Source organism: Chlorocebus sabaeus, chromosome 4 (assembly GCF_047675955.1).
Source record: "Chlorocebus sabaeus isolate Y175 chromosome 4, mChlSab1.0.hap1, whole genome shotgun sequence".
NCBI lineage: Eukaryota > Metazoa > Chordata > Mammalia > Primates > Cercopithecidae > Chlorocebus > Chlorocebus sabaeus.
In genome coordinates, this window is record NC_132907.1 from 22,952,312 (window position 1) to 22,964,994 (window position 12,683).

General features: G+C 38.2%; 1 protein-coding gene across 9 annotated transcripts in view; it reads right to left on the reverse strand.

Moving 5' to 3' along the window:
- ARHGEF28 (Rho guanine nucleotide exchange factor 28) overlaps window positions 1-12,683 on the reverse strand; it is a 317,386-nt gene that overhangs the window by 18,837 nt on the left and 285,866 nt on the right. For all 9 annotated transcript variants that reach the window (XM_038010485.2, XM_007975209.3, XM_038010483.2 and 6 more), the window contains one exon: window positions 11,868-12,171. In XM_038010485.2, coding sequence (XP_037866413.2) covers window positions 11,868-12,171 — 304 coding nt within the window. The remainder of the gene's footprint in view (window positions 1-11,867; window positions 12,172-12,683) is intronic.

A 12,683-nucleotide genomic window follows, 5' to 3' on the forward strand; every position in this document is an offset into this window, starting at 1 on the left:
TAGCATAAACTAAAACATTTTAAAAACCAAATTATGTAGGTAGTTCAGTGGAGTACCTTAAAGAAGGCTAAGCACCCCCCTTGCAGTATTACCTTTCAAAGTGGATGTGGTTCTAGTCCACAGTCCCAGGGGAGATGTCAATGTACAACTGCACTTTCTCATACTGGAGCCAGAATGCAAAATATGGCCTCATTACCAGATGCTGACTAACAGACCATCACATTTTGGCCAAAATATTCATTGTGTTTTTTCCCTCCAATTTCCATGCCGATGAAAAGTACTTTGCATTTGCAAAACTTGGTATTTTTTAGGGCTTATGCTGAACAGAAGCATCAAGCATCTAAAAATACAGGATGTGCTCTACTTGTGTCTAACATGCCAATCTGGATACATTAACAAGTAATCAAAAATAGTACAACTTTTTGATAGGAATAAATCCATCATGAACTAGAAGTTTAAACTACTCACTGGAAGTAAAACAGTCTTGAAAACCTTTAGTTTCTTTAAAGAGGGTTCAGTTTTAGTCAGATGGAATATATATTAAACTTCCATGTTCTTGTTATAAGAACATTCCCAAAACAAAACCATATGAAAATGAACAAAGACAACACAATATACACACATCCAAGGGCTTAGGCTTACATAATTTTAAGAATGTTTAATAGCTCTATATTTACTATGCTAAAATTAGAAAAAAAAAATCCATCATAGTTAAACAGTTAACTGCAAGGGCACATCTGAAATGACAAGCCCACAAGCTTAAGATCCTGAACACGCAGATTCCAGAAGCTATTGGCAAAGCCAAGTACGTGACGTCTTCTTGACTTCTGATGTCACACTATCCTATCTTCTGCCAGCTGCCTCTAGCAAATGTCAGTGTATTCCCAGGATGGAAACATGCCTCCTTTCTGAATCATTTCTACAAAGACTCCCCAAACTACAGCCTCTCGCAGTTGAAAGTGACTGCCCTAAATTCAGAGGAAAACACAAAGTCATGGGCTTCTCTTGGTAATTCAGAATCAAGAATTCCCCATCTAAATGATCAGTGACTAAACTGAATGAGGTGAAAACTTATAAACTCCTATGTTGACAGCCCAGTAAAGGGCCAAACAGTATTTAAGAAATGGGAACTTCAAAACCCAGAATCCACAAGAAAGTCTTAAGGCTTCTGAGGACACTTTAGAAAACAACATAAAATCACCTTCTCATTTGGGGTTTTGCATGAAGAAGTCTTTAAGCATGCAATTCCTGTTTTTTGTTTCTGGTGGATTTATGAGACTCTTAGAGAGTGCAATGCCCTCACTGCAGTGTTACAACATTCTGTATGATTAATTGATTGCAAATCACTGCACAGGGTGCCAAGATCACTGGTAGGAAGCAGGTCATTAAATAAAATTAAAACTCTGCCAATGTTTTGCTTGTAAACGGTTCTTCCAAAGCCTTACAGCACCATTGCTTAAAAGCAGTCTCAATTCATCAGAGAAGCAGAGTCTCCCAAATTTCTAGTGGATGATCCAAATATTCTATATTTAATACAAGCATTCACTATGTTATGTTTTAGAAAAAGCCATAGTGTAATAAAACTTGTACAAAAAGAGCATGGAAAAGAGTCACCATGAAAAACAATTAAATTTCGAACAGGCTTACTATGAAATTGTTCAGCAAAAGGTTCAGAAACCTATCCTGCATAACTACACCCTTTGGAAGCCTACATTTTTCCTTAGGTATATCTTCAAACATTTCAAATTAAACTGAATTAATAGCTTATCCAGAAAGAGAACGGATACTGTGGCCCCTTATCCAAAGAAACTCTACAGTGATTTATTGTGGCAAATTAACATCTCCCCAGATCAAAACTAAGGCCCAGGCTTATTCATCATCCGGTCAAAGGTCTGAGCAGAACAACTCTTCCCCCTTAGCTGTGTCTGAAAGTGACCCGCTAAGAATACAGTATGTTTCAGTCAGTCTGGGGTAAAGCAAAGGGATCTATTTCTTAAGATTCAATCACACTCTTGCTACAATACATATGTGATGTTTCAGGCAACATTTTAAGGCTGATAAGTAGAAGGCCATGCCAGGCAAATTGGTTCACATTCTAGGAGCATATTTAACTAAACAAATACTGATTGTTTTTGCCTGGGGAGATGCGCTGGACTGTTGAGTAGGATTTAGCAGAAGCAAAAAGAGTTTAAGAAAGTGTTTCATTGATGTTGAGCTGGGCACCCATGCTTGATGTCGTGGGAGTCACGCTACTTTCTGGTTAAAAAAGAAATACCCCAGTGAACAGATAAGCTGACTAATTGTTATTGATATAACAATTAAATGGTAAATGTGTCGTCTTCCTACAATGACAGCACTGGATTCATTTCTAAAGCTCGAGGTACCATAAAGCATTTTATGGGAAACATATTTTAACTTTTTAAGTTCTCATCTCCTATGCATGGCCATATGGGGGCTATATGTACAATGTTCTAATGGAAAAATAACTCATATCAAGAGATGCTCTCCATTAGGGTAAATACCTAATGCATGAGGGGCTTAAAACCTAGATGACAGGTTGATAGGTACAGCAAATTACCATGGCACATGTATACCTATGTAAAACAAACCTGCATGTTCTGCACATGTCTCCCAGAACTTAAAGTTAAATTAAAAAAGATGCTCTCTAGAATTGAACAAAAAGTACCTATGCCAAACTGATACATATAGTACTATATACATTGGTAAATTTACTCCAATACTAATGAGGTGGAAGAAAAGCTTGTAATTTTTTAAGTCTACTACTAGGAATCCAGGAAGATATTAAAGGCAAACAATCTTACAGTTACCCCAACATTTTAAGAATGCTGGCCGGGCGCGGTGGCTCAAGCCTGTAATCCCAGCACTTTGGAAGGCCGAGATGGGCGGATCACGAGGTCAGGAGATCGAGACTATCCTAGCTAACAGGGTGAAACCCCGTCTCTACTAAAAAATACAAAAAACTAGCCGGGCGAGGTGGCAGGCGCCTGTAGTCCCAGCTACTTGGGAGGCTGAGGCAGGAGAATGGCATAAACCCAGGAGGCGGAGCTTGCAGTGAGCTGAGATCTGGCCACTGCACTCCAGCCTGGGCGACAGAGCGAGACTCCATCTCAAAAAAAAAAAAAAAAAGTTATCTAACATGTACCCATATTACAAAAAGTTTAAAACACTTGATCCAGTTAGCTAGCCAGAGACGCTCATCTGTCCTGCCTGTGTTAACCACCATCACACACCCCATTTCTCTGATACCTCAACTTCTTTCAATGCCTTAGTAAAAGAGTCAACTGTGTGGTTTCAGCTCTTGGTTTCTTTCATTTCTGCTAATGAGTGTGGACCTGGACTCCTCCATTCATTTCATAAATGTTTATCAAATCTTCATCATATATCAGACACTGCTTGGTGCTGGTGATAGAGCAAATAACAAGAAATATGCAATGCTCTACCCACATGAAGCTTCCTCTCTAGTGGGACAGACATTACATAAATTATTACACCACATAATTCAAATTATAAGTGCTAACAAGAGATGCTTTCTGGTGATTCTGAACCATGATTTTTATCAGTTTATCCAGAACTAACAAGTTCGAATTGATTCAGGATAACCAAACTCAAAAAGAGATTAAGATGATAAAGAAGAACAGAATTTTTAGACTTAAAATGACAAAGAGTTTACACTAGACTACTCCCGTAGGCTGCTTTTGACATTTTCTTTCTAGTAGGAGAGCCCACTCTGGAAACCAAAGTACAATTAGAAGTCTTCCTGGGGGTACGTTTACATGATGTAACCAACAAGCGTTGGATGGTCTGTAGATAAGGAAGCTTTCCATCCCAAATGGAGGTGATGTTCAGTCATGCTGTCAGAGTATTTGACATTTGGGTGTTTGTATCTGGTTCTAAAAATGTGGTTGACTTACATAACTTGTTCCAGTAGAGAGAGGAACAAAAGGAAGAAGCAAAATGCTGTGCTATCAGAGCTTCATCCCCAAAACAATTCTGGTGATCCACTGACAAACCCCTCCTCTGAGATCACTATGGAAAGATAGTTACCCTTTTTATTCTAATGTATTTCCAATCTGAGTAAAAAATTTCCCAATTTACAGCTAATTATTTTATATTTTAAACTATTGGCTCTCTAATAACATTTAGGAAACACTTTCATTTTGTTGGCAGGCGACCCCTGAATCACAATCAGAATAAATTATTTCCAGAATGTAGGAAGGAAGCTGATGCTTACTGGATCCCCGGGACATGTCAGGCCTTTTTTTAAATAGTTATGTTAACACTTCCTTCCCGTTTGTATAGATAGGGAAACTAAGACTTAGGGATCACACAGCAGTAGGAGCCAGAGTCAGGGTTTGAAGTGAAGTCCTCTTATATGAAGTCCAGTGTCCCAGGCCAGCAATCCGGGGACATGCATCAGGCTGGCTGCTTCAGAATCAACTAAGAAGAATGTTAGATACACAAGTTTGCAGGCTCCAGCCAAGCCCTGATTCAAATCACAATCTCTGAACAGAGGAATCTGTATTTTTTTTGTTTGCCACAGTAAACTCGGATGCATAGTCAGCTATGGGAAGCGTGATTCTAGCAAAAAATTCCTATCTATGTATCTTACTTCTCATTAGCTGCATAGTCAGAGGGTGGCCCTCCCCAACACCATCACAGGATTTGGGGAGCTGGAGTTGGGAAGAAGGGTTTCTCCAAGTTTTGAGCCTCTGGCCTTAAACTCCATCTAGTATATTCAGCTATCTCTTTCTGAATTTATGTTTTCAGAGACTGAACAAAAAGTGAAAGAGAAAAGTTGTCTCTTTACAGAGACAATAACCATCATTTCACAAAATCATTATAAAGAGCAAATGAGATCATGATTTCAAATCTGCTTTTGAATGGCATGAAGTGCCATATAATATTGCACTATTAATTCACCCAAAGGTGAACATTCCAAACAAGGAGGAGTGTAATTGTCACTCTTCAACTTAAGTGGAGGCAAAGAAAGTTTGGAAACCAGCCTCTGGGGTAGGCAAACTACAGTGTTTTTATAAAGTTCACTGCAACACAGCTAAACTCATTATTTACATATTGTCTATGGCTGCTTTGCAAGCTACAATGACAGAGTTGACTAGTTGTAACAAAGATCTGATGGCTTGCAAAAACTAAAATATTTACTATAGGACCCTTTAAGGAAAAGTTTGCCACCCCCTAAGATAGATGGTCATATTCTTCTTAGGCAAACATAAATCGATGGTACTCAGCTGAACATTCCACATTTTAAGCAAACCTTAAAAACAAAATCTGCATGGCTGGATGGGGAGAAGACAGTCCCCAGATTCTGATACATGGAGAGTGATGCTTCCTTTCCTTTGCTGAAGCCGGATTATTACCTCATCAGTCACTGTGACTGATGGCAGCAAGCCTCATCCTTCAGTTATGTTTGGTATATAAATTTCCCCTCCAAACCCAAGCCTTAGTCTCTTTGAGAGTAGTCACATCATACTAGAGGTCAAACATGTAGCCGATAGATCACGTGTGTGTGTATATCTGTGCATGTATTATTTTTTCATTTTTAAAGCTAAGGATGGCCAGGGCCAGGCCTAACCTCTGAGGCTCTTTGGAGCATTCATAGCATGTGGACTCCCACACTTCAGCAGCTTGTCCAAACTAAACTGGAACCCGGGGTGGAGATGAACAGGCCGCCGCATGGCTGGCTGGCTGCCTCTGAATCCACCCACCTGCTGGTTTTGCTCTCCTGCTGTGTCTTAGGCTCTGTGTGCTGAGGCGGGATGGCCCTGGCCCAGTTGGCTCACATAGCCAACCTGCCCCCAGAGAAATATGCAATCAGGAAGTTGGCAGTAAGCACTCCTGGCTCACCAGGCTCTACAAGCGAATGTCATGTTTCCTTTTCCTGGTATAAAATCTGCAAAAGGCTAAAGTCAATCACCTCCACTTGTCGATGAGAAAGATGAAAATTAAGCCCTTAAGCCCAATACATTATATTTTTGTCATGATATAGTTACCAAGAGCGAGCAATATTATAGTTTCCTTTAAAACATCACCTAACGTGATAATCACGATTCTAGAAGAAAGAGTTGCCAGATGATTCCCTCAGTTTGATTTCCTCAAACTCCTATATATCTCTGGATAATAATTTGATGTTGTAATTAACGTCCTCAACCCTTCAGCTTTGTTTTCATTTAAGCAATCCAAAATAAAGGCACATAATGTCCCTCCCAATCAGAGAGTACTCACAATTCCCAAAGCCCCTTAGTTAAGGCCTAGGCTTGGAAATACAACTATAAGTAGGAAATGAACCTATAGACTCAATATTTTCTGCTCTAGTTTCACTAAGTAGGAAGTGGATTCAATATTTCCTGCCTTAATTTTTATGTGTTGAACTAGGCTTGATAACAGACATCAATATCTATCAATATACAGATATAAATATTCATCACAATTTTACTATTATGTAATTATTTATTTTTTTAAAAAAGTTCAATTCACTTCCCGTACCAAGTCAAAAAACTAACAATGTTATAGTTCAACTTTGGTGTGTGTGTGTGTGTGTGTGTGTGTGTATTTTTTTTTTTCTTAATTAAGGTTTTCATGATACCTAAAACTATGGTAAGGAGAAAAATCATCATGTTGTCCCCTGTTAAGAGCTGAACTGTGTCGCCCCAAAATTCACATGTTGAGGTCCTACCCCCGCCCCAGTAGCTCAGAATGTATTTGGAGATAGAGCTTTAAAGAATAAAGTTAACTGAGGTCATTACAGTGGGCCCTAATCCAACATCACTGATATCCTTATAAAGAGATATTGGAGCACAGACAGGCACAGGGGGAAGACCAGGTGAAGACACAGGAAGAAGATGGCCATCCATCTGCAAGCCAAGGACAGAGACCTCAGAAGAAACCAATGTTGCCAACACCTTGATCTCTAATTCTAGCCTCCAGAAATGAAGAAATAAATTTCTGTTGTCTAAGCCCCATAGCTTGTGGTACTTCGTTATGGCAGCCGTGGTCGACAAATACATTCCCCCTCTTCAAATACACTCACAACATAGAAGTTTACGGTGTCTAATACCAGTTTCAATTTCTGGGAAAATTGCCTTAAGTTCTTTGGGCAAAGCTTCTTTCCACATAGATTACACAAGTAAGACATCAATTTCTGAATTATGAAATATTTTAAAGCATGAGGAAATTATCATCCTCTCACTTCTTAAGACTTATTTAAATACTAAGTATGGCATGGATTTTCATTTGGAAATTTTCTATTTTCTTGCCTTACATAAAAATCTTGTCATTGAAAGTTTACCACAGCTGTCTTTAAAAAAAAATTATCAAGAATGAGGTATTCTAAATACAATGCTTTGAATTTTGAAAATAGTTTTCTTGGCAGCAAATTCTCATATGTAGTAAAAGGAAAGAGAACTCAAACTTAATAAATTTACTTTTTTTCCCAGCATCTATATCATTAACATAAAATTTGGCTTGACTTAAATTTTATCAAATGCATAACAAAATCATAATGATTTAACTGAATTGAAGAGAACTTCTGGGAAACCTGCAAATATTGAGGTATACAGAAAAATATAACTGAAAAGGGAGATTAAGATTTCAGATTTTTATACCATAAAATGTTTTCTCTGTTAATGAAAAAGGCAAATAACACATATATAGTTCAATATATAGTTCTAAAATGCATTCAATATATAGTTCTAAAGTGTTAAAACTAGGAGAAAAAAAGTCACAAGAATAAAATGTTGAGGATTTTTGTTGTTTTTGTTTTCTGTTTTTGCCTTTCAGAGTAATGCTGTTGAGCATCTCATAGGGCCGATTACATAGCAATTGTCCCACAGAGACTATTGTTTAAGGAAATTCAAATATTCTGTAGTCTTGGCTGGTGTCCCACAGAGGAGTACAGAAAAAGTTCTTAAACCAACCATCTCTTCCACTACAAATAAAATACCAATTTGGATTTAATGTTTGAACATCCAAGAATTTTGTTCATGAAATAACTTCCAAAACTAGAAAGTTCTTTAAAGTGCTATCTTAAAAAATATTTACAGATAACATGGGGGTATTAGGCAACATCAGAGAAACAAAATATTTTTAAGAAAATGTCCCGTATGGGAAAAAAGTAAAGCTAAAGAGTATTTATGATACTGAAGATGTTCAGGCCCCATGCAAGAGTTGGCCACAGCAATCCAAAACATTTAGAAATATTTTCCAAATGTTGCTATTAAAGAGGGAAGGAGGGGAGGGAAAAAAAAACAATAAAAACAAAAACCTAGTCCTTAATCATGAACATCCCACTAGGCATTACAAAAGGATTAGGTTAGTTCTATATCTAAACCAACTTCCTTAAAAAGTACAACTCATGGCTGGGCGCGGTGGCTCATGCCTGTAATCTTAGCACTTTGGGAGGCTTAAACAGTCTGATCGCTTGAGTCCTAGAGTTCAAGACCAGCCTGGGCAATATGGGGAAACCCCATCTCTATAAAAAAGCCAAAAATTAGCTGGGCATAGTGCAAGTCTGTAGTCCTAGCTACTCAGGAGGCTGAAGTGGGAGGAACCACTTGAGCCCAGGAGGTGGAAGTTGCAGTGAGCCAAAATCACGCCACTGCACTCCAACCTGGGCAACAGAGTGAGACTTTCAATCTCAAAAAAAAAAAAAAAAAAAAAAAGTAAAACTCAAAACAGCTTTCTAGAAATTAGTAATTTAGGCCGGGCGTGGTGGCTCAAGCCTATAATCCCAGCACTTTGGGAGGCCAAGGCGGGTGGATTGCTTGACGTCAGGAGTTCAAGACCAGCCTGGACAACCTGGCAAAACTCCATCTCTACTGAAAATACAAAAATTAGCCAGATGTGATGGCGGGCACCTGTAATCTCAGCTACTCTGGAGGCTGAGGCAGGAGAATCACCTGAACTTGGGAGGTGGAGGTTGCAGTGAGCCACGATGTTACCACTGCACTCCAGCCTGGGTGACAAAGAGAGAGGCTCCTTCTCCAAAAAAAAAAAAAAAAAAAGTAATTAAGAACGTAGAGTGTAATGATTGACAGCATGGGCTATAAAGTCAATCTTCCCAGGTTCAATTCCTGGCTCTGCCATTTACTAGGTGTGTGACCTGGACAAGTTACTTGGCCTTTCTGCATCCCAGCTGCCCCTCTCAAAGGACAGAACCATCTCAATGGGTTGTTGGGAGTATTAAATGAGTTTCTCCATGTAAAACCTTAGCACGGTGCCTGAAATTTGATGTGTCATATAAATACTCGTGGCAGGGGTGGGGGTAGAGCAATTCAGAAACCAATCACAATTAGAACACAAAAATGTCTGCTGAGGCTGTACTGAACAAACCAACAGAATTCCTATCTAGGTGGTATCTAAACACATTGGAGAATTGTATTTATATACAATTTTTCCCATCAGCTTTACTGTTTCAGAAATTCACATTTTCACTGATCTGAGCTGATCCTCTACCCACAGTACCAGACTAGGCAAAAGAGCAAACCATTCTTCAAGGTGTTACCTGAAACAGCTGACCTTAAGGTCTAACAGTGAAAGAGTGACTGAAGACTGAAATCATGGTTAAGTGCACATTTAGCAAAAATACCAGCCCACAACATTATAGGCAAATTATGTTAGTCAGATTGTGGTGAACTATAGAGGTCCTCAGTTAGTGGTCACTGATGGCCACTCACCCAGATTCAGTAGCAAAACACGGAAGAGGGGACAACAACACTGTGTGGTCCTTGGTTCTGCCACATCAACTGTCACCAACCAGCACACCCTGGAGCCTGCTTCTTCCTGTCCAGCCCCCTGCAGTCACTGTCCCCCAAGGTCATGTGTGGCAAGCACCCATGGAGCCCAGCTAAGGCCATCACCAGCGGCTGATGTTGTGTTACTGTCAATGATAAAAGCTGCGAAAGCTCTGCAGTGGTTTGAATAATTTTATCTAGCCTTGACCACTCTTTTAAGTATATATATCCAATTTTCATTCTACTTTATTATCACCTCCTAGTCTCTGACTTTCTTTTCTCTCCTCTAGAAATTGCTTATCATGAAGTAAACAAACATAAAGAAGGTTTTTTGACTAGTTGCAAAACTCCAGTGGTGAACAGTACACACAGCATTTCTGATGTAATCCCTACCTAAATAAACCAGGACGTTCCTGAGAGATTTAAGCCAAAGTTGATTTTCCTCTCTCCTGTCAATGTCCTGAGTGTCCTTGACCTACTCTGGACATACAATTTCTTAAGCATAAGTACATTTCTCAGCATTTCCTTTGGCTCTAATTCCTTACATGTGGATAGACTGGTTTTGTATATAATCACTGTTTATTTCCTTAGTACATTTTCTATCTACTGCAAGTATGCTGCCAAATGGTTTAAAAAGTTTTTACTTTGAAGCACAAGTCAATAGAAAAAGATGGGAGATACACAAAAAGTAAAAGAGACATGCTTCTTTTAAACAAAAGCTGAATGTGGTTTAACTCAAACTGAGTTTTGGAATTATACCAAAGCCAGTATGTAAAACCATGCTGACAAAAACACAGGAAGCCCTGTAAATAGCAGGTTAATGGATCAACACAGCAAAGCAACATGTGCTTAGAAAAAGCATTCTGCAATGTGCTCTCTATTGTAGTAAAGTTGCAAGATAATATATTAAAGAAGTTACATTTTCTAAATTTTGCTTGACCTTTTATTTAGTCTGAACTATTCCATCATATTTTTTCTTTATCTAAAGAATATTTGAAACAATACTTTAAAAAACTATTTCATTCTCTCCTATATGCTGACAAGAAGTAAGAATGTTACTACAGTGACTTAAGTAATGTAAAGAATTAGCCACCATTAAGAATCAACATCTTTTGGATCAGTAATAAATCAACTTATAAGCAGTGTCAGAATTATTACTCTTGAATTGGGAGAAGCCAAATACCTTCTTTTTTGTTGCTGAAAAATTATCCTCCAACTGACAATCTAAGAATATATATTAAGCATAGAAACAAATCTGTATCCAGTTCTGAAGACTTCTATACTACTGCTTGTTTTATGTTTCTGAAACATTTTGCTGTGGGTGATTTATTTCACATCCATGTGGCCAGCCATTTGTTTATTCTATTGCATACCATCTGTTTTTCAGTAGAGAGGTTTCAAGTTCTTCTCATTCCCTACCTCATGTCCCACAGAAAACAATTTATAATAGACATAGATTTAAATCATTCGGATTCATGTAGAGCTGGTAACACAAGCTGCCTTTCATTTATACTTGGCAAATGCTTTAATGGGATTAGCAAATTGTGTTATTATGAGGTACTTATGGAGAGACAATACCCTTTTTTTTTTTTTTTTTTTTTTTTTTTTACAATGACAAATGATGTTAACAGTTTCATTTTGGGTGTTTAATAGCAGTACAGAAGATTTCACTAATGTTACAGGAAATTGCCCTGATAAAGTCCCACTACCAACCCTGTTGGTATCTTTTATTTCTGAGTGTCAACGTAGGTGTTTCAGGATATAGTGGGGTCCACAATAGTGGGTAGTAAATACCATGTTGCTTTACTTTTAAGAGGATATTATCATTTTAACCCACATATCTAAAAATCCTGTCTGGTTCTTACATGTTGGGAGCATTCGCTAAGCCCTATGACCATAGTCTCACTTGTCTAGGTAACTTACAAGCAAAGGCCGTCCCCAGACTTCCCCAAAGAAAAGTGAATGCCGCAAACTCCAGCTCATCAGTACCAATTTATTCCCATGCTAGGAGGACTTTGATGCACTCTACACAAGAGCCAACCGTTCAGAGGGACAACTTCTTGTTCAAACTATACAGATGACGTTTAAAGTGTTAATTACCATTTTTACAAGAATCCTTGCTGCTTTCGTGGAAAGGAAGTATCTGATGGCTGGACCCAGCGGTGGCTGTCCACAGTTCGTGACTGACATTCGAAGGCTGAGAAGGGTCCATCTTGAGGTCTACTTGATTTTCACTAGTCCTTACCAAGTCAGAAGGAGATCGAGCTGTGGGGTAAGTGGCATCCTGACATATAACTGATGGATTCGGTTTGTTGAAAGTGTTAAATGACATTTGTACTAAAGCTTCATTGATGAAGAATGAGTTTTCATGACACAAACTCTCAGATCGATTAAGTTCCATTACCTATGGAAAGAAACAGAGGAAAAGTACAATAATTTTTCTAACTTATACAAGTTTCATAAAGTATTTATTCCCGAGAGAATCTTAGGAATCAAGATTTCAGTAAAAGTAAGGTCAAGATTACCACTTCTTTTCTCCCCCCACCCCATCCTCTTTTAATGAGCTAGTACCAAAAACTTCAATTTGCTATGCATGGCATATCTTTAACAACAATAACAACAAAAAAAAGAGTGGTGTTCTATGACATTAAAGTGTTTCCACTTTATTTTAATCAGAGAAAGCAGCATTTTTTACTTTTGCTAAATAAAAAAGTTGAAAACAGATCCATATATACATGAAGAGTTAGCAATAAACATAATTTAGCCAACTTAAAAGGAAAAACAGATTGCAACAGAGATCTTGTAAGCTTATCAACTTCTACAACTTCATGCACTATCAATAAAAATACATACATGCTCATAACACAGGAAAATAAACTCCTGGGACCAATGGGATTGTCAAGCATGGTTAGAAAA